This window comes from Uranotaenia lowii, chromosome 3 (assembly GCF_029784155.1).
Source record: "Uranotaenia lowii strain MFRU-FL chromosome 3, ASM2978415v1, whole genome shotgun sequence".
In the NCBI taxonomy this organism is placed as follows: domain Eukaryota; kingdom Metazoa; phylum Arthropoda; class Insecta; order Diptera; family Culicidae; genus Uranotaenia; species Uranotaenia lowii.
In genome coordinates, this window is record NC_073693.1 from 1,994,950 (window position 1) to 2,018,632 (window position 23,683).

The following is a 23,683-nucleotide window of genomic DNA, read 5'->3' on the forward strand; positions in this document are numbered from 1 at the left end:
CGCAAACATTGAAGCGAGTTTCGTATGCTGCTCCGATGAGGTGGATTGAATTCGTCAAACAAAAAATATGATCATTCTCATAACGAATTCCGGCGCGTAAAGTCGAGCGGTTGAGCGGTGGGGCTCGGTTCGGTTTCTGGTGCGTTCACCACACAAACCTGATGGTTTTCACATCCTTCTGCATATCAAATATGGATGACGGCAAACAAATCGATGCGATATATACCGATATTTCGGCGGCATTTGATTCTGTAAACCACGATATTCTGCTGAAAAAATTGCATCGATTGGGGTTTTACGAACGAATGTGCGCGTAGATTAGAAGCTACCTAACGGATCGTCGATTGGCTGTTAAAATTGGTTCTGCTGAATGCTCTGACTTTATTCCAAAGTCCGGGGTACCCCAAGGCAGCAATTTGGGTCCTTTACTGTTTACGCTGTTCTGTAATGACATCAATTTGTTGCTCACTGGGTGTGGAGTTTTGCTGTATGCAGATGACTTGAAAATATTCCTAGTCGTAAACAGTCAATCTGACTGCCTCGAGTTGCAACGCTTCTTAGGCACAGTTGTGAACTGGTGCGCTAACAATTTACTTGTCTTGAGTGTTGCGAAATGCTGTATTATCACATTTGGGCGCAGGAAAAATCCCTTTGTGTATGATTACAATGTTATGGGCGAGCAGTTGCATCGTGTTGTGGAGATTAAGGATCTTGGCGTTTTGTTGGACAGTCAAATGACTTTTAAGCGGCATTACTCTAAGGTACTCGAGAAGGCTAACCGTATGCTGGGATTTATCATACGTCTGAGCAAAGAATTCACAGATCCGGTCTGCTTGCGAGCTCTGTATTGCTGTCTGGTGCGATCAATACTGGAATCCGCGAATCTTGTATGGTGGCATTTTGAAGCCGCATGGACAGCACGTTTTGAAGCAATTCAACGTCGGTTCGTACGTTACGCTCTTCGAGAGCTACCTTGGGAGAATCCTTTGAATTTACCGCCATACGCACAACGTTGTGCCCTGCTTGGACTTCATACGCTGTCGGATCGTCGTTCCATCGGTCAATCGCTGTTCGTGGCAAAAATTCTTCGGAACGAAATTGATTGCTCCTGGCTACTTTCTCGCTGTAATATTTATGCGCCAGAACGAACTCTACGAAATAGAAACTGGTTATCTCTGGAACCGAGAAGTACGCGTTATGGAAGCAACGACCCTCTTCGTTCAGCAAAAATATGCTTCCTTAGTTATTATACTATCTTTGACTTTCATGTATCCACTTTAACCTTTCGACGCCGTATTGAATCTGAATTAAGTGTTCAACTACGAAGTTGAGTAAAACTATCGTGCTTTGTACAACTAACAATAAGATGATCATTAAGACACCCATGTCAGATGATTTTATTTTATATAAATAAATAAATAAATAAATAAATAAATAAATAAATAAATAAATAAGTGCAGTATAAGATGTTAATTATTATAATTTTAAATTCGAAAAAACCAAGAAAGCTTTTTTCAAGAAAACAACAAAAACCCTTAGTAAAATGGTGGCTCCAGAGAGTGGGAATGTTTTACAGAGCTACTGGATGTAGCCAGCTGGGCACTAGTAGCTTAGTTCATCAACGTCTCTCAGTATTATCATACTGGTTCATTTGTTGGAATCAAACCTCCCAGCAAACATGAAATCGCAATAAAAATGATAACGCAAGTCATAAAAAACGTTACTGCGAATCGTAATTCCAGCTAACGCAAGTAAAAGGTCGTAAAAATTGTTACTCGAAGTCGTACTAAATGGTTTAAATCGGATATGATAAAAAGTCCGCCATGTTTGCAGATTTTGAAGACGATTTCGTTCACTTGCTTTCTCCCCCGTGGGTCAAGTGAGAGAACAGTTTTGTTTTTCTCTCTGCGAACAGCAGTGCAACCAGATTGTTAAAAATCAGATGGTGTATTTGCAGGAATTGCCCAATGACAGAGGCAGCAAATATTGTCGCTGGCAACGGTTCGCATGCGTTGAGAGAAAAAAACTGGTGCTCTCTTGCATTTTTTCAGTATGTATGAATATGGTGTTCTATATCGTCCAAATCGTATAATCTTATCGCTTTAGCCAGAAGTTGAAAATATGTATGTATATTGCCTCCACTTTGGTAGGTAAATGCTGTTTTTTCGAGTTTCATACGATCTTTCTATATTGTATATGAAACGTATAACAAAGTTGTTGATAAATATACCTACAAAAATGTTTGCTGGGCTTGCATCATATTTTCGGATTTATGTACCACTCCGTGATTTAAATAAAGCTTATCCCAGATCGGAAAAAAGTATGGCAATCGGTTCGATTTTCATTAGTTCATCAGGAGAATCAGTCCGCAATCGGATACTGTTTTGGTCCGAATTCTCGCTCTTATGCAACACACAACGGAAGACGCAATCCCGGTCAAGAAAAACTGGCCGATTTCGAACTAAAATCGAACCGAATCTTTACGGAACAATCGCTAATCCGATCTGGGATGAAACGAGCACTGAAACTGTGCAAATTTTGGTGGCTCTAGGATTCGAAATGGGCTGCAGCAAAAAAAAAAATTCAAAGTTTTTATGGAAATTAGTATGGAAAAAGTTCCTTTTTTTTGTTCAAAATTTACTGCTGCGCTGAATTATAATTTTACAAGCTGCAAGAACAAATTTGCTTAAAACTGAGAATCGCTCAAATGCTTCATTGAAAAGTTATGACTATTTTAATATTGAATAATTAATGGCACCCCTGCACTGAGTGTGGAATAAGAGCCATTATTCATTGGAAACTATCCGGCGTGTTTTCAAATATGCAAAGTATTTTCGTGTCATCGGTTGGTTCGATGGTTGTAAAATTTGGTATAACGGGTTTCTGGGGCCGAAAATTGTTTCTGTCAAGTTTAAAACTCCCCCACCCTTCGGAAATCAGTTAGAGGTTAGAGGTTAGAGGTTAGAGCTGTGTTAAATCTACGAAAAATGTCACACAAATCGATAAATTTCTACGTGATTTATATTAATTTTGGTGCACATTTAGTTTTTTCACAGCAACTTCATGAATTGTATAGACAGAATCCTGTACCGTGGTTAGAGGAGTCTTTTCAGATATATATTTTTGTGAAATAGGCCTTTGAGAATGTTTTTTTTTTAACAAAAACGGAACCAACTGGTACCAGTCAAGAAGTGAAACAGTCTGGTTTTCGAGATCTCGTAATTTATAGGCACTGTCTTCTTCGAGGGTCCAGCCAGAGTTAAAATCTTTTATGGCCTGTTTGAGATTCTGTGTGTCTCTCGACCAACAATTGATCCTGCCAAGGTCTTTTGAAGGCATATTAAGAATCAAAGTGATGAAAACTTTAGAATACCTGGAGGAACTTTATGTGTACGTTTTACCCAAACTTCAGGTGCCTGTCTTACACGACCTATCAGCAAGACGTTTGTTGCTCAATCCCTTCAATCAAAACTCGCTGGTTTTCCTTGAAAAGTTCAATGCAAAGCAAAATAATTATTACACCGCTAGAAACGGTTTAAATATCCGAAAATGTTGCCAATTATGGCTTATTTTCTGAGTGGAGAAAATTACATCAAATGGTCAAATCCTTAAAGTTTCATTTTTGTCATTTACTATTATGAGACTTGTAAACTAAAATAGTTGAAACACTAAAGCTGGCTTGTTTCAATCATCAGATTTTATCCAAACATTGTAGTTTTCTTAATTTTGAAAATGTCCATTTCACCCGACTTTCCCCTACATAATTTTTTTTTGTGAAGAGTCACTTTTCATGTAGACGGGTCACTTTTATCTAGACATTGAAAAAATGAAATTTCACTTCCAGCTACTCATCGAAACACGCATATCTGCCAACCATGTACCTACACAATTCGCTGGTAAAGTTAAAGTCACCCAGCCTTCTCCATCTCATCAAGGATTCATAAATTTTCACTTTTTCCGAGCGTGCTCTTAGCTCGTAAATCTTCAAATTTTCTACCCACTGCACGCCCTACTTACTTGGGCACTACGCTGCAGCTATCAATAGTTGTCAGACTACTTTTGGATTCGATTTCAAATTTGGTTTGTCTGCTTTTTGCCGATAGCTCGCTCGAAAGCCACCCACCACCCACAGCACGATTTCTGGGCTGGTTAGTTGAAAACTGGTGGTGAAGTTCGAGGTTTGAGAAAAAGTTTAATCATCTTCCAATTTTTTTTTCCAAAATTAGTAGATTCTGCATTTTCAACCAAGATTTTTTTGCAATTTCGAACTAAAACGTTTATTTATCGAAATAAAAGTGTCGAAAAGAAGTACTTTTTGAAACAGTTTCCAAAACAGTGGCTCCAGAGAGTAGAAACCATTTACTTAAAACTCAAAATACAGATCATTCAAGTTACTCTTCAATGCTTGTTTGTGTTTTAACTTTGTAAATGGTCACTGTTTTCGTGATAGAATAATTATAAACTATTTTAATAAATCCATCAAAACAAATACTGGAATACTTGTGTTAGAGTTTATGATATGAGAGAAAGTTTTACCAACTTCCATGTTTCTTTAACGAATGGAAAAAATTAAATTTTCATTTTTTTTGAATGATTTCAAATTACAATATGAACAGCAAAATTGAAGAGTCGTGCAAATATTCAAATATTAAATAAAAAAAAATGTGGCTCCAGAGAGTGAAAATGTAACAGTAAATCATTTTAAAATAGTCACACTTGAACTTATTTGGATAGGTAAAAAAAAATCGTGCTCAAATTAACGCTACTGTTATGTTTCTTATTGAATGGTATATCACATTTTTCAGTGCCCAATAACAACCAATAGGCGTCGTTTTGGTCAAAATTTTGCAGGCAATAAATATCAAAAGTGACATAAATCTTCCGTCACTGCTCAGAAATCCTCGATTTCACACAAAAACCCAACGATATTTGGATGAATCCGCAAAAAAAAACCTGTTTCTTTAATCACATTTTCCATCCTCCCAAACGATATTGGGTTGCAATCGTCGAGTTGGTCGTGCAAAAATTACGACGACGACGATGACGACGAGCATGAAATTCTTCTGACGCGTGTCAGCCTGCATTGGCTTTTCGGATCAACACGTTTCGCTCGTCCGGAAAGATGGATTCTACCGAATTTTCCCGATATCCCGGTTAGGCTCTACTCTACACAGTCAGCGCCTAAATGATGCGCCAGCCTGTCTTATCTAAGCGGATCATTCCACGGGCGAGCAAGCAAGGAGGCCAAAACGAAGGAAAAAAAATGATACTCACGTATATATAAACCGGATCCGGAATTGAAAATACCCATTTATTCTCTTGTTCCGTCACGTGACAGTGTCGATGCCAAGACAGCAGCAGAAAATTCGGCTAAGTGCTACAAAAGTCGACAAGCTGCTGCTGGAAGAAGCGCGCGTGCAAGCATTTCTGAGAGAAGACCATAAATCATGGAAGGTGGCCACCATCAGCATCCGGCCTTCGGATCCGATTGCACAGGATTCGTGGAAAATGCGTCGGTCTAGATATCTATTTGACAGTCTGTCGGTCGAGTTGACGATAGAAGAGATTGGACATTGTGGTGAAGATGCATTTTGGAAGCTTCAAATAAGCGGTCTCTGGAACCGCAAACCCATCAGGCGAATGTCGTGATTGGAAAAATGTCCGCGAACTAAAAAAGGGTTTTTTTTTGTCTTCGGTACTTTTGAACAGGTACATTTTCAGGTAGTTCAGAAGTCAGCTATGGATCACAGTAAACTTTAAAGAAACAGAAATATATAAAAAAAAAAAGATTTTTCAATCATTCAAATAACAAACAATTGCTTTGCTAAGGCAAAGCAAGAAACCAATTCAGGGTATTAATTTAATTGATTCAAAGCGCGCCAAATCAAAATAAATTCCACCAAAATTATGTATGATTTGTATTATTTGTAATTTTTGTATTTTTTGTAATTTTTGTAATTTTTGTAATTTTTGTAATTTTTGTATTTTTTGTAATTTTCGTAATTTTTGTAATTTTTGTAATTTTTGTAATTTTTGTAATTTTTGTAATTTTTGTAATTTTTGTAATTTTTGTAATTTTTGTAATTTTTGTAATTTTTGTAATTTTTGTAATTTTTGTAATTTTTGTAATTTTTGTAATTTTTGTAAGTTTTGTAATTGTTATAATTTTTGTATTTTTAGTCATTCTTGTAATTTTTGTAATTTTTGTAATTTTTGTAATTTTTGTAATTTTTGTAATTTTTGTAATTTTTGTAATTTTTGTAATTTTTGTAATTTTTGTAATTTTTGTAATTTTTGTAATTTTTGTAATTTTTGTAATTTTTGTAATTTTTGTAATTTTTGTAATTTTTGTAAATTTGTATTTTTTGTAATTTTTGTAATTTTGTATTTTTGTAATTTTTGTAATTTTTGTAATTTTTGTAATTTTTGTAATTTTTGTCATTTTTGTCATTTTTGTAATTTTTGTTATTTTTGTAATTTTTGTAATTTTTGTAATTTTTGTAATTTTTGTAATTTTTGTAATTTTTGTAATTTTTGTAATTTTTGTAATTTTTGTAATTTTTGTAATTTTTGTTATTTTTGTAATTTTTGTAATTTTTGTAATTTTTGTAATTTTTGTAATTTTTGTAATTTTTGTAATTTTTGTAATTTTTGTAATTTTTGTAATTTTTGTAATTTTTGTTATTTTAGTAATTTTTGTCATTTTTGTCATTTTTGTAATTTTTTTAATTTTTGTAATTTTTGTAATTTTTGTAATTTTTGTAATTTTTGTAATTTTTGTAATTTTTGTAATTTTTGTAATTTTTGTAATTTTTGTAATTTTTGTAATTTTTGTAATTTTTGTAATTTTTGTAATTTTTGTAATTTTTGTAATTTTTGTAATTTTTGTAATTTTTGTAATTTTTGTAATTTTTGTAATTTTTGTAATTTTTGTAATTTTTGTAATTTTTGTAATTTTTGTAATTTTTGTAATTTTTGTAATTTTTGTAATTTTTGTAATTTTTGTAATTTTTGTAATTTTTGTAATTTTTGTAATTTTTGTAATTTTTGTAATTTTTATAATTTTTGTTATTTTTGTCATTTTTGTAATTTTTGTTATTTTTGTAATTTTAGTAATTTTTGTAATTTTTGTAATTTTTGTAATTTTTGTGATTTTTGTAATTTTTGTAATTTTTGTAATTTTTGTAATTTTTGTCATTTTTGTAATTTTTGTAATTTTTGTAATTTTTGTAATTTTTGTAATTTTTGTAATTTTTGAAATTTTTGTAATTTTTGTAATTTTTGTAATTTTTGTAATTTTTGTTATTTTTGTAATTTTTGTAATTTTTGTAATTTTTGTAATTTTTGTATTTTTTGTAATTTTTGTAATTTTTGTAATTTTTGTAATTTTTGTAATTTTTGTAATTTTTGTAATTTTTGTAATTTTTGTAATTTTTGTAATTTTTGTAATTTTTGTAATTTTTGTAATTTTTGTAATTTTTATAATTTTTGTAATTTTTGTAATTTTTGTCATTTTTGTCATTTTTGTAATTTTTGTAATTTTTGTAATTTTTGTAATTTTTGTAATTTTTGTAATTTTTGTAATTTTTGTAATTTTTGTAATTTTTGTAATTTTTGTAATTTTTGTAATTTTTGTAATTTTTGTAATTTTTGTAATTTTTGTAATTTTTGTAATTTTTGTAATTTTTGTAATTTTTGTAATTTTTGTAATTTTTGTAATTTTTTAATTTTTGTTATTTTTGTAATTTTTATAATTTATATAATTTTTGTCATTTTTGTAATTTTTGTAATTTTCGTAATTTTTGTAATTTTTGTAATTTTTGTAATTTTTGTAATTTTTGTAATTTTTGTAATTTTTGTAATTTTTGTAATTTTTGTAGTTTTTGTAATTTTTGTAATTTTTGTAATTTTTGTAATTTTTGTAATTTTTATAATTTTTGTAATTTTTGTAATTTTTGTTATTTTTGTAATTTTTGTAATTTTTGTAATTTTTGTAATTTTTGTAATTTTTGTAATTTTTGTAATTTTTGTAATTTTTGTAATTTTTGTAATTTTTGTAATTTTTGTAATTTTTGTCATTTTTGTAATTTTTGTCATTTTTGTAATTTTTGTAATTTTTGTAAATTTTGTAATTTTTGTAATTTTTGTAATTTTTGTAATTTTTGTATTTTTTGTAATTTTTGTAATTTTTGTAATTTTTGTAATTTTTTCCATTTTTGTCATTTTTGTCATTTTTGTCATTTTTGTCATTTTTGTCATTTTTGTCATTTTTGTCATTTTTGTCATTTTTGTCATTTTTGTCATTTTTGTCATTTTTGTCATTTTTGTCATTTTTGTCATTTTTGTCATTTTTGTCATTTTTGTCATTTTTGTCATTTTTGTCATTTTTGTCATTTTTGTCATTTTTGTCAATTTTGTCATTTATGTCATTTTTGTCATTTTTGTCATTTTTGTCATTTTTGTCATTTTTGTCATTTTTGTCATTTTTGTCATTTTTGTCATTTTTGTCATTTTTGTCATTTTTGTCATTTTTGTCATTTTTGTCATTTTTGTCATTTTTGTCATTTTTGTCATTTTTGTCATTTTTGTCATTTTTGTCATTTTTGTCATTTTTGTCATTTTTGTCATTTTTGTCATTTTTGTCATTTTTGTCATTTTTGTCATTTTTGTCATTTTTGTCATTTTTGTTATTTTTGTCATTTTTGTCATTTTTGTCATATTTGTCATTTTTGTCATTTTTGTCATTTTTGTCATTTTTGTCATTTTTGTCATTTTTGTCATTTTTGTCATTTTTGTCATTTTTGTCATTTTTGTCATTTTTGTCATTTTTGTCATTTTTGTCATTTTTGTCATTTTTGTCTTTTTTGTCTTTTTTGTCATTTTTGTCATTTTTGTCATTTTTGTCATTTTTGTCATTTTTGTCATTTTTGTCATTTTTGTCATTTTTGTCATTTTTGTCATTTTTGTCATTTTTGTCATTTTTGTCATTTTTGTCATTTTTGTCATTTTTGTCATTTTTGTCATTTTTGTCATTTTTGTCATTTTTGTCATTTTTGTCATTTTTGTCATTTTTGTCATTTTTGTCATTTTTGTCATTTTTGTCATTTTTGTCATTTTTGTCATTTTTGTCATTTTTGTCATTTTTGTCATTTTTGTCATTTTTGTCATTTTTGTCATTTTTGTCATTTTTGTCATTTTTGTCATTTTTGTCATTTTTGTCATTTTTGTCATTTTTGTCATTTTTGTCATTTTTGTCATTTTTGTCATTTTTGTAATTTTTGTCATTTTTGTCATTTTTGTCATTTTTGTCATTTTTGTCATTTTTGTCATTTTTGTCATTTTTGTCATTTTTGTCATTTTTGTCATTTTTGTCATTTTTTTCATTTTTGTCATTTTTGTCATTCTTGTCATTCTTGTCATTTTTGTTATTTTTGTCATTTTTGTCATTTGTGTCATTTTTGTCATTTTTGTCATTTGTGTCATTTTTGTCATTTGTGTCATTTTTGTCATTTTTGTTATTTTTGTCATTTTAGTCATTTTTGTCATTTTTGTCATTTTTGTCATTTTTGTCATTCTTGTCATTTTTGTCATTTTTGTCAATTTTGTCATTTTTGTCAATTTTGTCAATTTTGTCAATCTTGTCAATTTTGTCAATTTTGTCAATTTTGTCAATTTTGTCAATTTTGTCAATTTTGTCAGTTTTTTCAATTTTGTCGATTTTGTTAATTTTGTCAATTTTGTCAATTTTGTAAATTTTGTCAATTTTGTCAATTTTGTCAATTTTGTCAATTTTGTCAATTTTGTCAATTTTGTTAATTTTGTCAATTTTGTCAATTTTGTCAATTTTGTCAATTTTGTCAATTTTGCCAATTTTGTCAATTTTGTCAATTTTGTCAATTTTGTCAATTTTGTCAATTTTGTCAATTTTGTCAATTTTGTCAATTTTGTCAATTTCGTCAATTTTGTCAATTTTGTCAATTTTGTCAATTTTGTCAATTTTGTCAATTTTTTCAATTTTTTCAATTTTTTCAATTTTTTCAATTTTGTCATTTTTGTCATTTTTGTCATTTTTGTCATTTTTGTCATTTTTGTCATATTTGTCATTTTTGTCATTTTTGTCATTTTTGTCAATTTTGTCAAATTTGTCAATTTTGTCAATTTTGTCAATTTTGTCAATTTTGTCAATTTTGTCAATTTTGTCAATTTTGTCAATTTTGTCAATTTTGTCAATTTTGTCAATTTTGTCAATTTTGTCAATTTTGTCAATTTTGTCAATTTTGTCAATTTTGTCAATTTTGTCAATTTTGTCAATTTTGTCAATTTTTTCAATTTTTTCAATTTTTTCAATTTTGTCAATTTTGTCAATTTTGGCAATTTTGGCAATTTTGGCAATTTTGTCAATTTTGTCAATTTTGTCAATTTTGTCAGTTTTGTCAATTTTGTCAATTTTGTCAATTTTGTCAATTTTGTCAATTTTGTCAATTTTGTCAATTTTGTCAATTTTGTCAATTTTGTCAATTTTGTCAATTTTGTCAATTTTGTCAATTTTGTCAATTTTGTCAATTTTGTCAATTTTGTCAATTTTGTCAATTTTGTCAATTTTGTCAATTTTGTCAATTTTGTCAATTTTGTCAATTTTAGCAATTTTGTCAATTTTGTCAATTTTGTCAATTTTGTTAATTTTGTCAATTTTGTCAATTTTGTCAATTTTGTCAATTTTGTCAATTTTGTCAATTTTGTCAATTTTGTCAAATTTGTCAATTTTGTCAATTTTGTCATTTTTGTCATTTTTGTCATTTTTGTCATTTTTTTCATTTTTGTCATTTTTGTCATTCTTGTCATTCTTGTCATTTTTGATATTTTTGTCATTTTTGTCATTTGTGTCATTTTTGTCATTTTTGTCATTTGTGTCATTTTTGTCATTTGTGTCATTTTTGTCATTTTTGTTATTTTTGTCATTTTAGTCATTTTTGTCATTTTTGTCATTCTTGTCATTTTTGTCATTTTTGTCAATTTTGTCATTTTTGTCAATTTTGTCAATTTTGTCAATTTTGTCAATTTTGTCAATTTTGTCAATTTTGTCAATTTTGTCAATTTTGTCAATTTTGTCAATTTTGTCAATTTTGTCAATTTTGTCAATTTTGTCAATTTTGTCAATTTTGTCAATTTTGTCAATTTTGTCAATTTTGTCAATTTTGTCAATTTTGTCAATTTTGTCAATTTTGTCAATTTTGTCAATTTTGTCAATTTTGTCAATTTTGTCAATTTTGTCAATTTTGTCAATTTTGTCAATTTTGTCAATTTTGTCAATTTTGTCAATTTTGTCAATTTTGTCAATTTTGTCAATTTTGTCAATTTTGTCAATTTTGTCAATTTTGTCAATTTTGTCAATTTTGTCAATTTTGTCAATTTTGTCAATTTTGTCAATTTTGTCAATTTTGTCAATTTTGTCAATTTTGTCAATTTTGTCAAATTTGTCAATTTTGTCAATTTTGTCAATTTTGTCAATTTTGTCAATTTTGTCAATTTTGTCAATTTTGTCAATTTTGTCAATTTTGTCAATTTTGTCAATTTTTTCAATTTTTTCAATTTTTTCAATTTTGTCAATTTTGTCAATTTTGGCAATTTTGGCAATTTTGGCAATTTTGGCAATTTTGGCAATTTTGTCAATTTTGTCAATTCTGTCAATTTTGTCAATTTTGTCAATTTTGTCAATTTTGTCAATTTTGTCAATTTTGTCAATTTTGTCAATTTTGTCAATTTTGTCAATTTTGTCAATTTTGTCAATTTTGTCAATTTTGTCAATTTTGTCAATTTTGTCAATTTTGTCAATTTTGTCAATTTTGTCAATTTTGTCAATTTTGTCAATTTTGTCAATTTTGTCAATTTTGTCAATTTTGTCAATTTTGTCAATTTTGTCAATTTTGTCAATTTTGTCAATTTGGTCAATTTTGTCAATTTTGTCAACTTTGTCAATTTTGTCAATTTTGTCAATTTTGTCAATTTTGTCAATTTTGTCAATTTTGTCAATTTTGTCAATTTTGTCAATTTTGTCAATTTTGTCAATTTTGTCAATTTTGTCAATTTTGTCAATTTTGTCAATTTTGTCAATTTTGTCAATTTTGACAATTTTGTCAATTTTGTCAATTTTGTCAATTTTGTCAATTTTGTCAATTTTGTCAATTTTGTCAATTTTGTCAATTTTGTCAATTTTGTCAATTTTGTCAATTTTGTCAATTCTGTCAATTTTGTCAATTTTGTCAATTTGTCAATTTTGTCAATTTTGTCAATTTTGTCAATTTTGTCAATTTTGTCAATTTTGTCAATTTTGTCAATTTTGTCAATTTTGTCAATTTTGTCAATTTTGTCAATTTTGTCAATTTTGTCAATTTTGTCAATTTTGTCAATTTTGTCAATTTTGTCAATTTAGTCAATTTTGTCAATTTTGTCAATTTTGTCAATTTTGTCAATTTTGTCAATTTTGTCAATTTTGTCAATTTTGTCAATTTTGTCAATTTTGTCAATTTTTTCAAGTTTTTCAATTCTGTCGATTTTGTCAATTTTGTCAATTTCGTCAATTTTGTCAATTTTGTCAATTTTGTCAATTTTGTCAATTTTGTCAATTTTGTCAATTTTGACAATTTTGTCAATTTTGTCAATTTTGTCAATTTTGTTAATTTTGTCAATTTTGTCAATTTTGTCAATTTTGTCAATTTTGTCAATTTTGTCAATTTTGTCAATTTTGTCAATTTTGTCAATTTTGTCAATTTTGTCGATTTTGTCAATTTTGTCAATTTTGTCAATTTTGTAAATTTTGTCAATTTTGTCAATTTTGTCAATTTTGTCAATTTTGTCAATTTTGTCAATTTTGTCATTTTTGTCAATTTTGTCAATTTTGGCATTTTTGTCAATTTTGTCATCAATTTTGTCAATATTGTCAATATTGTCAATTTTGTCAATTTTGTCAATTTTGTCAATTTTGTCAATTTTGTCAATTTTGTCAATTTTGTCATTTTTGTCATTTTTGTCATTTTTGTCAATTTTGTCTTTTTTGTCATTTTTGTCATTTTTGTCATTTTTGTCATTTTTGTCATTTTTGTCATTTTTGTCATTTTTGTCATTTTTGTCATTTTTGTCATTTTTGTCATTTTTGTCATTTTTGTCATTTTTGTCATTTTTGTCATTTTTGTCATTTTTGTCATTTTTGTCATTTTTGTCATTTTTGTCATTTTTGTCATTTTTGTCATTTTTGTCATTTTTGTCATTTTTGTCATTTTTGTCATTTTTGTCATTTTTGTCATTTTTGTCATTTTTGTCATTTTTGTCATTTTTGTCATTTTTGTCATTTTTGTCATTTTTGTCATTTTTGTCATTTTTGTCATTTTTGTCATTTTTGTCATTTTTGTCATTTTTGTCATTTTTGTCATTTTTGTCATTTTTGTCATTTTTGTCATTTTTGTCATTTTTGTCATTTTTGTCATTTTTGTCATTTTTGTCATTTTTGTCATTTTTGTTATTTTTTTAATTTTTGTCAGTTTTGTCATTTTTGTTATTTTTGTCATGCAGATTGATGACAATTTTCATTGAATCACACACACTGAAATCTCTCAATTCCTCATTCGACTTCGGTCCAATCAAAAGAATCTATATTACCTACTTTCCCTTTGCAAATCTTTTATTTCGTATTCAAACGAAATCACCTGATTTCTTGATATGGTAAGCATCCGATTCGCAAAGCTACATTACACACAAGACACACATATGCCTTGTGCCACCAATCTTTCGCTCGAAAGCTCTTCAAAGACTAGAATTTAATTAATTTTTGCTCCACAAAGCCAAGGCTGTAGGGAAAAGTAGAACGTGCGTGTGTTCAGTTCAGAAACAGTGATACTCCCAGAAAGTCAGTGTCTATAATGAAGCGTATAGCTGGGCTATGATCCTTCATCATGTAAATAGTCAAAGCTGTAGGCACGGGAAAGGAATTAACACCAAGAGGCAGACATATGTTGGTCTGTACGCTGCCTTAAGTCTGAAGATCTATTCAAGCTAGGCACTTTGAGACATAGAACGACATGGGGTGAGGGTATTCTTCCAGCCACGATTTTAAACATTTGAACGCGCACTTTCAACAGTAATTCATTCGTAGGGATCTACTTGAAAGACCCCACACATCCACACATTTGCCAAAAAAGTAGGAGACAGCAGTATTTGCTTGGTGGAAACTTTTCTCGTTTCCGAAAATCTCCACTATAGTCAGTAGCTGGGCGATTAGGAAAAAAGTTACCCAAGCGCCACCTTCAAGCAGTCGTTTCGGTCATTTAAGCCAACCACCACCAGCCTGGGATCAGGATGAAAAGTCGGGTTTTGTTTGCTCTGTGCCAAACTGCTATTTCCGGTCGGTTTCTTTATTTGCTGACGACGACGACGACGACGACTAGGACGCTTGGAGTCTGTGAAAGAGCAAAGCAGAGTCATTTTATCTGCCCAGTAGCTCGCTCACCATTGAATTCCCGTTTTGGAATCGGGAAGTTAACAAAGACCCAAAGACCCATTCTGCTTGGTGCTTGCCGGGTGAATCCTGACAAGAGATTTATGGTAGTGCAGAGCAAATCATTTTTCTATCGTTTCCTGGCTGACAATTTAGATCTAGCTAGTTTTGCAAGTAACCGTTTTATGTGCCATTTGGGTTAAACTTGTGGGTCAATTATAAACTAGAAATAAGCACCCTTATTAATGTTTCCTTGAATCATCGTGGTGCATCTGTCCTTTATAAATGTTACTCGATCCGGTGATAGGTTTCAATTGTTTAACGTTGGCAAAGAAAAATAAAATCAAATGCAAAAAACTTACCTGATTCCCGAAAACGCCAATACTGCAAGCCGAGGAGACCTGATCGGGGCCGAACCAGACCGCGGCAACTTTGGCCGGAAGCGAGAGAATGAACACCTGCGACGCGGCCACCACGGATTGACCCATGAAGCCGACCCAAAAGAGATCCGGTTGCACGGAGAAACACTTAATCCAGGCCCCCAAACAGGTGCCCAAGACACCGGCGATGGCTGCAATCCGGAGACCCTGAAGGGAGTGGAGTAAAAGTACAATTTGGTTAGTTTGGAAATTGTGATTGTTTTTTCAGGATTGAATGAAGCTTTAGTTCGAAGGAGTATTTCAAAAAATCACATTTATTCTATTCAGCACTGCATCGAAGAATATTCCACTCGTTATTGAATTGAAAAAAATTATACATGCAGATATAAACCAAAATATGAGCGCTAATAATCATAGCAGCTTCGCCTACTAGCGACCCGGCGCACACGTCGCGACGTTGAAAATCATAACGACGTATAGTGAGTTTCCAAGGAGACTTGGAGTATGCGATTGATGGCCTAAGGAAAATCAACAGTAAATAACAAAAACAAAGTTTATGCACTACATGAAAACCGCCTACTGGACTGAAAAAAAAGTACCTATAACAAACCTTCGAGTGACAGAAATCTCGCTAGTAAAAAGTGTCGCTAGTAAAACTGTCGCTATTCGGTTTGCTATACACATAATATTTAATTTGTCACTTGTTGTGTTGATTGGTGTGTTTCTTGAGCTCCTCGCTCGATTGCGTCCGCGTTTTTTTCCGCTACGTTTCGTGAATCTTGCAAAATCAGTTTTTTCCTCTCTTTAACAAAATGTGTTTAAGTTTACGTTCAATTGCTCAAGTGAAAAGTTTTCAAATTTTAGGAAGAATATGTTTTCGCAAATGTGCAGAAAGTTTGAGATTGCTAATCGAGCAGTAAGCAAAATCCATTAGAATTCTGACCGTACACAGAGCCCAAATACTCATTATTTCAATTTTTCGCATGATTTGCAGGCTTAGATTGCAATCATTATCATCATCAGCAGCAGCATCATCATCATCGTCATCGCCACAAAGCTCTAAATATTTACATTGCTCTAATGGTTCGTTCCCGAAAGCCTGCGTTTATACACGCCAGCCATACGATACGTGCCATATTTTTCATCTCATTTCCTATTTCCCAGGCCCAAAACAACGAGCGTTTTCCACTCCGGAACGCTTTTCAAAACGTCCAAAACTCAGTTCATTTCGGAAAAAGGCGAGGTCGTGCTTCATATGGATCCAATTTGAGGGTGGTTTCGTTTGGAGGGCTTCCTGGCTGGCCCTCGAAATGATGACCATCGTTACAAGTCGGAAAATACCGATGGAACGAACCTTCCGGTTCTTACTTTTTGAAACCCACCATTCTAGGTTGGACAATAAACGGAAGTATGCCAGCAGTAGCACAACAATAACGATGGCGCACTGGGAAGTTTTCTATTTGACCGAGTAATTTCTGTGCTTAGTTAGAGTGATTTTTCGGCAATGTTCGTTCAACGCTCCAAACAAATACGATAGCATTCGAAATGGGGCCAAATGTCAGTCAACCCGCTCGAATGGCCAATGATTGTGAGGATAATTTTCGGAACGAGAACCGAGATTCTGAACTTTCTCTTTGTCATTTCATATCAATTTGAAATTTTATGATGCCGAAGCTTTCTCTGATTCGATTGCTTGTTATGGAGCTTTTTTCAACGCCTACTGACTGGTTGACATTTATTACATTCGAAATTGACCACAAACATGCTGACTGACAGAAAGTGGGGCGAGAAAAGGCACTAAAATGGCTTTTCGGGTAGAGTGTCTATCAATTTGGAGTGAGTTTATTACCGTAAACTTCACGATTGATTCTGATACGAATACTTTTTTGTCCCAAGCTAGTCTACATGAAAAAATATAAAGTCCGTACATTGCTAGAAGACAACTGTCTAAGTCCTTTTTTTTATTTTGTAATTTGCAAACCATTAATTTCGAATTCCTCAATTCTTCGTTCAATTCTTGTTCAGACCGAGGAAAAAATATCTCCCATCAGGATTTCTAACGTTTGATTGAACAAATAGCTTCGAACGCTTACTCTAATGAGTTTAGGAGCCCACAAGCTCGCCTGTCCATCAAGCTTATGGCAACTCGACCAGGACCAGTCAGCAAGGATGCTGCCAGACTAGCACACGACACGATACTCGCAATCGACCGGAAGCGCAAGGTAGAAAAAAAGACTGTGTTTGCCGTTAATGGCCACCCATTATATTCTTATCAGATTCATATCCGGCTCGAGTTTTACGGCCATCCAGTGGCCATCGGTTATTGTCAATGGCACCCGGACCTGTCGCACATTTCTATTATGAATGGCTTCTGGTGTGGCGGATTGTTAGGAACCACACCATTCTCTGTTAAAATGCGTTTAATTCCAACAACCATTGATTGTCATTGGTCGTCGATTGTGTGTGGCAAAGAAGAACGTTCCCACAGACAGTTGGATTAATTTTCGTTTTCGTTTTTGCAAAGGGAAACCAATCGAAGCAGGCGATACCTACACACAATCTGATGGAAATCGTTACGCACAACAACAACGCTCGCTCAATAAATATCGCACCAAACAAAAGCCAGCCTACTGCCTTCTATGCTACGCCTTGCTGTTTGTTGCCATGCCTATCGAGATTCTAAGCCTACTGGATGGAACAGAAATGAACTTACCAACTTATCCAGGATCCAGCTGGCCGGAAAGATGAGCGGAATGTACAGGATCATAAAGATCATCGACGTCCAGTCGACCCATGTGCTGGTGATGTCGTAGTATCTGCAAGTCGTCGTCGTCGGTCGTTACGGAATAGTGGGTGATGCATATAAATTGATTTGGTGAATCGTAGCACCGGAACGGCGGAACACCGAAAGGCATTATCATCATCATTGTTATTGTTGTTGGCAATCCAAGGAAGGAGCGAGGGCCATCAGGCGGAAACATTTTACGCCCATCGAATTCGGGAGACAGCCAGAGTTTGTCGGCCAAATTTGTGACATAGCGAGATGACCGTGGCAGCCATTTGTGCGTAGATTTTATATGGAATGGAAGAAAATTGGAAACAAGGGCTGTATTATTTATAAAATTTATAAAATTGTATGTTAAATTCTAAGTATGTAAATAAATTTTGAAAAAAATAATTAAAACTCTATTTTAAAAATATTGTTCAGATTTCAGGTACTGATTGTTTTTTATTGGATTGATTTTTACAAATTCGGACGGAATACGAAGGCAGGTTTGAATTCCTGGGAAAATGAAATTCCGAAGAAATAAGATAAAACAAATCAAAACTCATATGTTCTTTTAAATAAGTATTTTGCAAAGTATTTGAACAATTTTATAGACACCTGGTAGAATTTAAATATCTTTTTAAATGCTTTTCAAATGTTACGATAATAAAATGACAAACATTTAAACCATTATAGACATACCACACATACCATACATAAAAAAAACCTTACATCATTTTATGGAACGTTTTGAGAACTTTTGGTTTAATTTGTAGGCCAATATTAAAAGGAAAAACCTCAAAATTTGCACGTATTTTGGTATATCCGAAATATTTATTCATTGAATTTGTATCATACTTAGTGGAGAAAAAAACCACTTTATTCAAAATTTCTGAATAAGAACTGCATCGAAAAGTCATTAACATTTTTAAAAACTAGTTTGCTCAAAAATGGGTAAAAATTTTTCTGTGTGCATGCAAGCAAAATTTTGTTTAAATGCTTAAAAAGTGTTGTGCAATCAATTGGTTCGGATTATTTTTTCATCTTCGCTATGGTTCGTACTGATCTTGAAACTAGAAAGAAAATGCTGCACATTTGGTGCACTAAAAAGTGTGTTACCTTGTAACCATCCATTTGATGGGTTACAATAACATCTTGGTTTTTGGGCCAATTTGGATGTTATTCTGTAAAGATTGTACTTCTTTTATTGTTATTAAATGTCTAAAAATAGGACAAGATGTCAGACTCTGTGATTTTATGTTTGAGTGATATCTTTTCCTGGTTTTAGCAGCATAAGGCTGGTGTCAATTCGCGTTTGTTTTGTTTAGCAATTATTAATTTATTTATTTATTTATTTATTTATTTATTTATTTCGTTTTTTTTTTGTACATTTTCGTTAAATATTTTTTATTACATTTACTTAGTTTTTTGTTGTTGTAATTTTGCTGTACATTAAAACTTGTTAGGAAATTTGTTTGGAATGCACAAGATATATATAGATGTACCTATAACCGTTTGTAAGTCCGACACCAGCCATGTTTTGTAAATAGTTGTGAAGCGTTCGTGTGCCTGATGTTCAACGAAGGGGACAACAACACCATCCACGGGAAGTAACAAGGAAAGGGAGACATACAGAAAAAAATTATAAATAAGCGCTGCGCCCGCAGCTCGTGGCTTATTCTATCAAATGATAGTTCCGGTCCGGGTGGAGTGAGAATAGCGACAGCGACGTTTCCGACGAAATTGGGTGGCACAGACCCCCTTCCGTTAATTTGTAAAAAAAAACAACGACCAGCTAGACGACTACACGCAGTTAATTCCTAGCTGGTCGGTCGAGTGTGGCCGAGTGTAGTGATTCCCAGGACATTTGTTCTTCCCAGTGCCGATATCACCATTGCCCAGAAAAAGTCACCGGTGTTCCGCGAGTGCAAAAGGTCGTGCTGTGTTAAAGTGCCCTTTACGCTACAACCCCCTTGAGGCACGGTGGCAGTGGTGAGGCCTGGTGGAGGCACGCCTGGGAGTCCATTCGCCGACCGCTTTCGTTAGTGCCCTCTCGATTGGTGAGTCACTCGCGTGGAACTTAAAGTGCACCATTACCACTCCCCGGACCTACTAAGAAACAAGGCCTACGCCCAAAAGGCCGAGTTGTCGCCGGAATATTCTTTCCAATACCAGCTACGGCAGTCCTGTTCCCGAATCCCGTTCCGTGGTTCCCAAAAGGTGTCCCCCAACGAGTCGACCATCGCAGTAACGGCCGCAACGAGATCCAGAACAGTAAAAAAAAAGCGCAAGTACAAAACCCCATATAAAAATAAATTACTTAAATTTAATTACGATTATAATCACTTTTTGAAAGCACAAAGTGCTAAATTATCAATCCACCCCCAATTATTGTATGGTCCCTAACATCCAAATTGTAGTGACGTTAATTGAGTGCATTCCGTAAATCAAACATTAAATTTAATCGTTTTTGTAAATATCATGTCGTATTGTTTTTGGTTAGAAGTCCGCCCATAAACCTAAATGTTTCTGTTGTTGTGATTCCTCCTCGAGAACCATCCAGTTTATTCCCCTGTTGAGCTAGCGCAGGGAAGTGGGATCTTTCGGATTCTAACAACCTACAACCAAATCGCAAAATGGTTCAAAGTACACCACACAAGCGTGAAAAAAATCATCGACAAATATAACAACGAGTCGTCCTTCAAGGATCTGCATAGATCCAGGAAAAAAAACTGGTTTCAGTCAGCCTCAGTTGGATGCTAAAGTAGTGTAAAAAAATGATTGCTGCCCCTTCAGCTTGAGCTTGAGCTTACTATCTACTACGGTCCACCTACGGCCCTTCCTGGCCAATGGTATTAAAGTTACACTCCGTAATTGATTCGAGATAATCAATATTGCACAATGAACCAAATGAAAGATTGCCGGGAACAAGCAATACAATCTTACTGTACAATTTTGAGGATCTCCTACTTTCAAATGAATCAATATTGAAACTCCTGATTAAACCTGAAGGCCTTAGAAGTTTGAAAGCCGTCCGTTTGTAAACTAAGCTGAATGATTCAATAGATTGTTTTGTTTCATATTCTTTGAATGTTCCATTCTAAAGTTCCAACACTTCGTATTTTTGCCGTTTCCAATCTCCTAAATTTTCTATGTTTCTTACTAAAAATTTTTTACAAATACAGTTTTGTGTTGTGACAAATGATACAATAAATGCTGGAAAGTATATTTAAAAGAGCAAGTAGTTCGTTCAGATAGTCTATTCTGACTGAAGGCCTCATGTAGATTTTTTGTAAAATATTTCTGTTTTAATTTGATTTTTAATGTCTTATACAGACATTAAAAATCAAATTTTATGAATCAGTTCAAACCTTAGACATTTCTGATTTTTCAGTACCCGATCTAAACAAAAACAAGGCAAATCTGGTGAATCACTAAAAAAAAAAGTTTTATGATTGTACGAAGGCTTTTATAACTAATCTCTATCTCTTAGCCAAAAAGAAATTTATTCATAGGAAAAACCACGGTATTACTATAACTAACCCGCATTATTTCTTTTGGATAATGTGTAATTATCCACTAAACAATGGTTTTGATAGAAGTTTTATGGTATATAAATAAAAAAAACACAAAGCTGAATTATTGCTACCAATCCCGTCTTTAAATTATTCCATCTAAGCTATCCAACGTTAGAAGCGTTAGGGATAGCACCTAGTAGGCTCTGTCCAGAAAATTCAAGAAAAAAAACATTCACAAGACATTTGCCTTTTACTTTCTTTAACTTCATGCGAACCGAAGTCATCAATCCAACCGAAGGCTTATTCTTGACACACAATTTCAGAAAGAATTTTGGCAATTCACTTTTCACAAAACTTTCTTCGTTTATTATCTCTTCACAATAAAGCAATCATCAAACGTTTTGTGTTGCAGTCAACACACACAAAAAACGGATGCGATCCGATATTTCATAAACAAAAAACTTCATGAAAACCATAGTACATGGAAAATAACAGGTAGGCCATTGCGCTTAACCTCACTTGAAAGCTCCGTGTATGTACACAGCATGCTTGCATACCAACAAAAATAGTTATGAAAATTTGGCAGTTTTCTATAGAATGGCATTCAAAATTATTAATTTCTCCGTCAATAGTCATTCGATTCCTTTGAAAAGGACCTCAAATTAAAGATTGATTCTTCAGGCTCATCGGAAACTATTTTTTGCTTTGGATTTTCGTATCTGAACCATAAATAATGCGCATTCAAAACGAAATTTTCATCATCGTCCCTCTTTTTTGAGAGCAAACAGTTAAATATTTTCTTCTGTCTATGTTCAAAATTTGATAACGATGTAAAATACTTCATATTTCTGTGATGAAAAATCATTTGTTTCAATTTTTGTTCAAACTGCGCAAGAAAAAGACCACACAAGGCAAAATAATCACCAAATTTTAGTTTTAATCGACCAAAAGTCCGTTGCATATTACTTTAAGTGATTTTGAAAAGCCAAATATTGTTCGTTGCATTAAAATGCATCAATGCATATTTTTCTCATAATTTTAATGATTGGTAATTAAAAAAAAAAAAAATGATTTTCTGAAAAATTCCATACATTTGCCAGTTCTATCCATAACTATTTTTTGGGGCCTCTTACCAATACGTTGAAAGAGAGCGGAATAGCCTACCTTGTATATTTCAAAGTACTATGCATGAAAACCACATTTGGCTTCGCAAAACGCAAACATTCAAATGAGCGAAAAAAAAACACGACCGCCCTCGACCAAGGCTTGCTAAGACTTTGTAGAAAAAAAGATTGCTGCCCATCTGTTGGCGATTTGCTGCAAAAGATTTCGACATGCTGCCTCAACTGATTTTCACTTATGGTACTAACAAAAGAGTGATGATTGCTGTTTTTTTAACACGGCAGCGAATATAAGTTTTTTTAAAACAGCTGAATTTCAGAAAATTTAAATGACATGATTTTTTATGAAAAGCTGTAATTGACTTATTTGAATGCTTTTTGCACGAGAAAATAGGGTTTATCGGGGTTATTCTTACAAAATTGAACTTCAAATGTTTTGGATTGAATTATATAGAAGCTGTTTCGATAGAAAACGGGTTTGATGAATGTGTCAGACCACGTTATGTTTAGCCAACTTAAGATAGATCTACTGATTTTAATTTAAGAGAAAATTTTCAAAAAATGTCTGTGAAAGGCTTTTTATTCTTTATACTATATTGATATTATTATATTATATATTTATACCAATTGATTGATTGATTGATAATTTTAATCACTTTCTCCATTTCACCAAATGCCTTTAGGTTTTCGGGAAGCAACCTTATTCGCTTTTTTATGGGCTGTTTTAATTTATTTTTCTAAGAATATTTCTTCAAGACTCGGTACGAATCAAGAAATTATTAAGAAACATATTAATTTTGTCTCTAAAACTGATTAATGTTGAAGATTATCATCTTAAGGGTGGTTTATTATTAGTTCTAAGACAATCCTTTGTGATCTAAACTGGAAAGATTCTAATTCCGGGCAAGCTTTCCACTCTGTTGCTCAGTGGCACTACAGAGTTTTTTGCCAACTGAAAATTAACGTATATAAGTTAAAACACGGGTTTAAAAGTATACATGATTACGTAGTTAACTTTTTCTTACCTTATTATACAATTAAATCTTGAATAATTTACCTTTAAACACCGAAATTGTACAATTTTCCTCTTTGTTTTGAAAAAAAAAAGACTATGTAACTTGACGTTTCTATCCATGATATCATCGTTTTGATCGCAGCACTCTCTGAGTGTGGTTTCGAGCTACAAATCGTCAATAAAAAAACATAAGTATTCCCCTTTCTTCTGGCCAGATTTGACATCTGCACATTACGCCAAGCCTGTACTACAGTGGCTTTCAGACAATAACATCCGATTCGTCGAGAAAATCATCAATCCACCAAATTGTTTAGATTTTCGACTGATTGAACGATACTGAGCGATTGTGAAGAGGATCTTCAGGAAGGAGGGAACAGTTTCTCAAAGCATGGAA

The 23,683-nt window shown here is 31.8% G+C and overlaps 1 protein-coding gene across 1 annotated transcript in view; it reads right to left on the reverse strand.

Moving 5' to 3' along the window:
* LOC129751814 (feline leukemia virus subgroup C receptor-related protein 2) overlaps positions 1-23,683 on the reverse strand; it is a 117,179-nt gene that overhangs the window by 52,700 nt on the left and 40,796 nt on the right. The window contains exons 4-5 of the mRNA XM_055747542.1: positions 17,582-17,684; positions 14,851-15,075 (exon numbers count right to left, since the gene is read on the reverse strand). Coding sequence (XP_055603517.1) covers positions 14,851-15,075; positions 17,582-17,684 — 328 coding nt within the window. The remainder of the gene's footprint in view (positions 1-14,850; positions 15,076-17,581; positions 17,685-23,683) is intronic.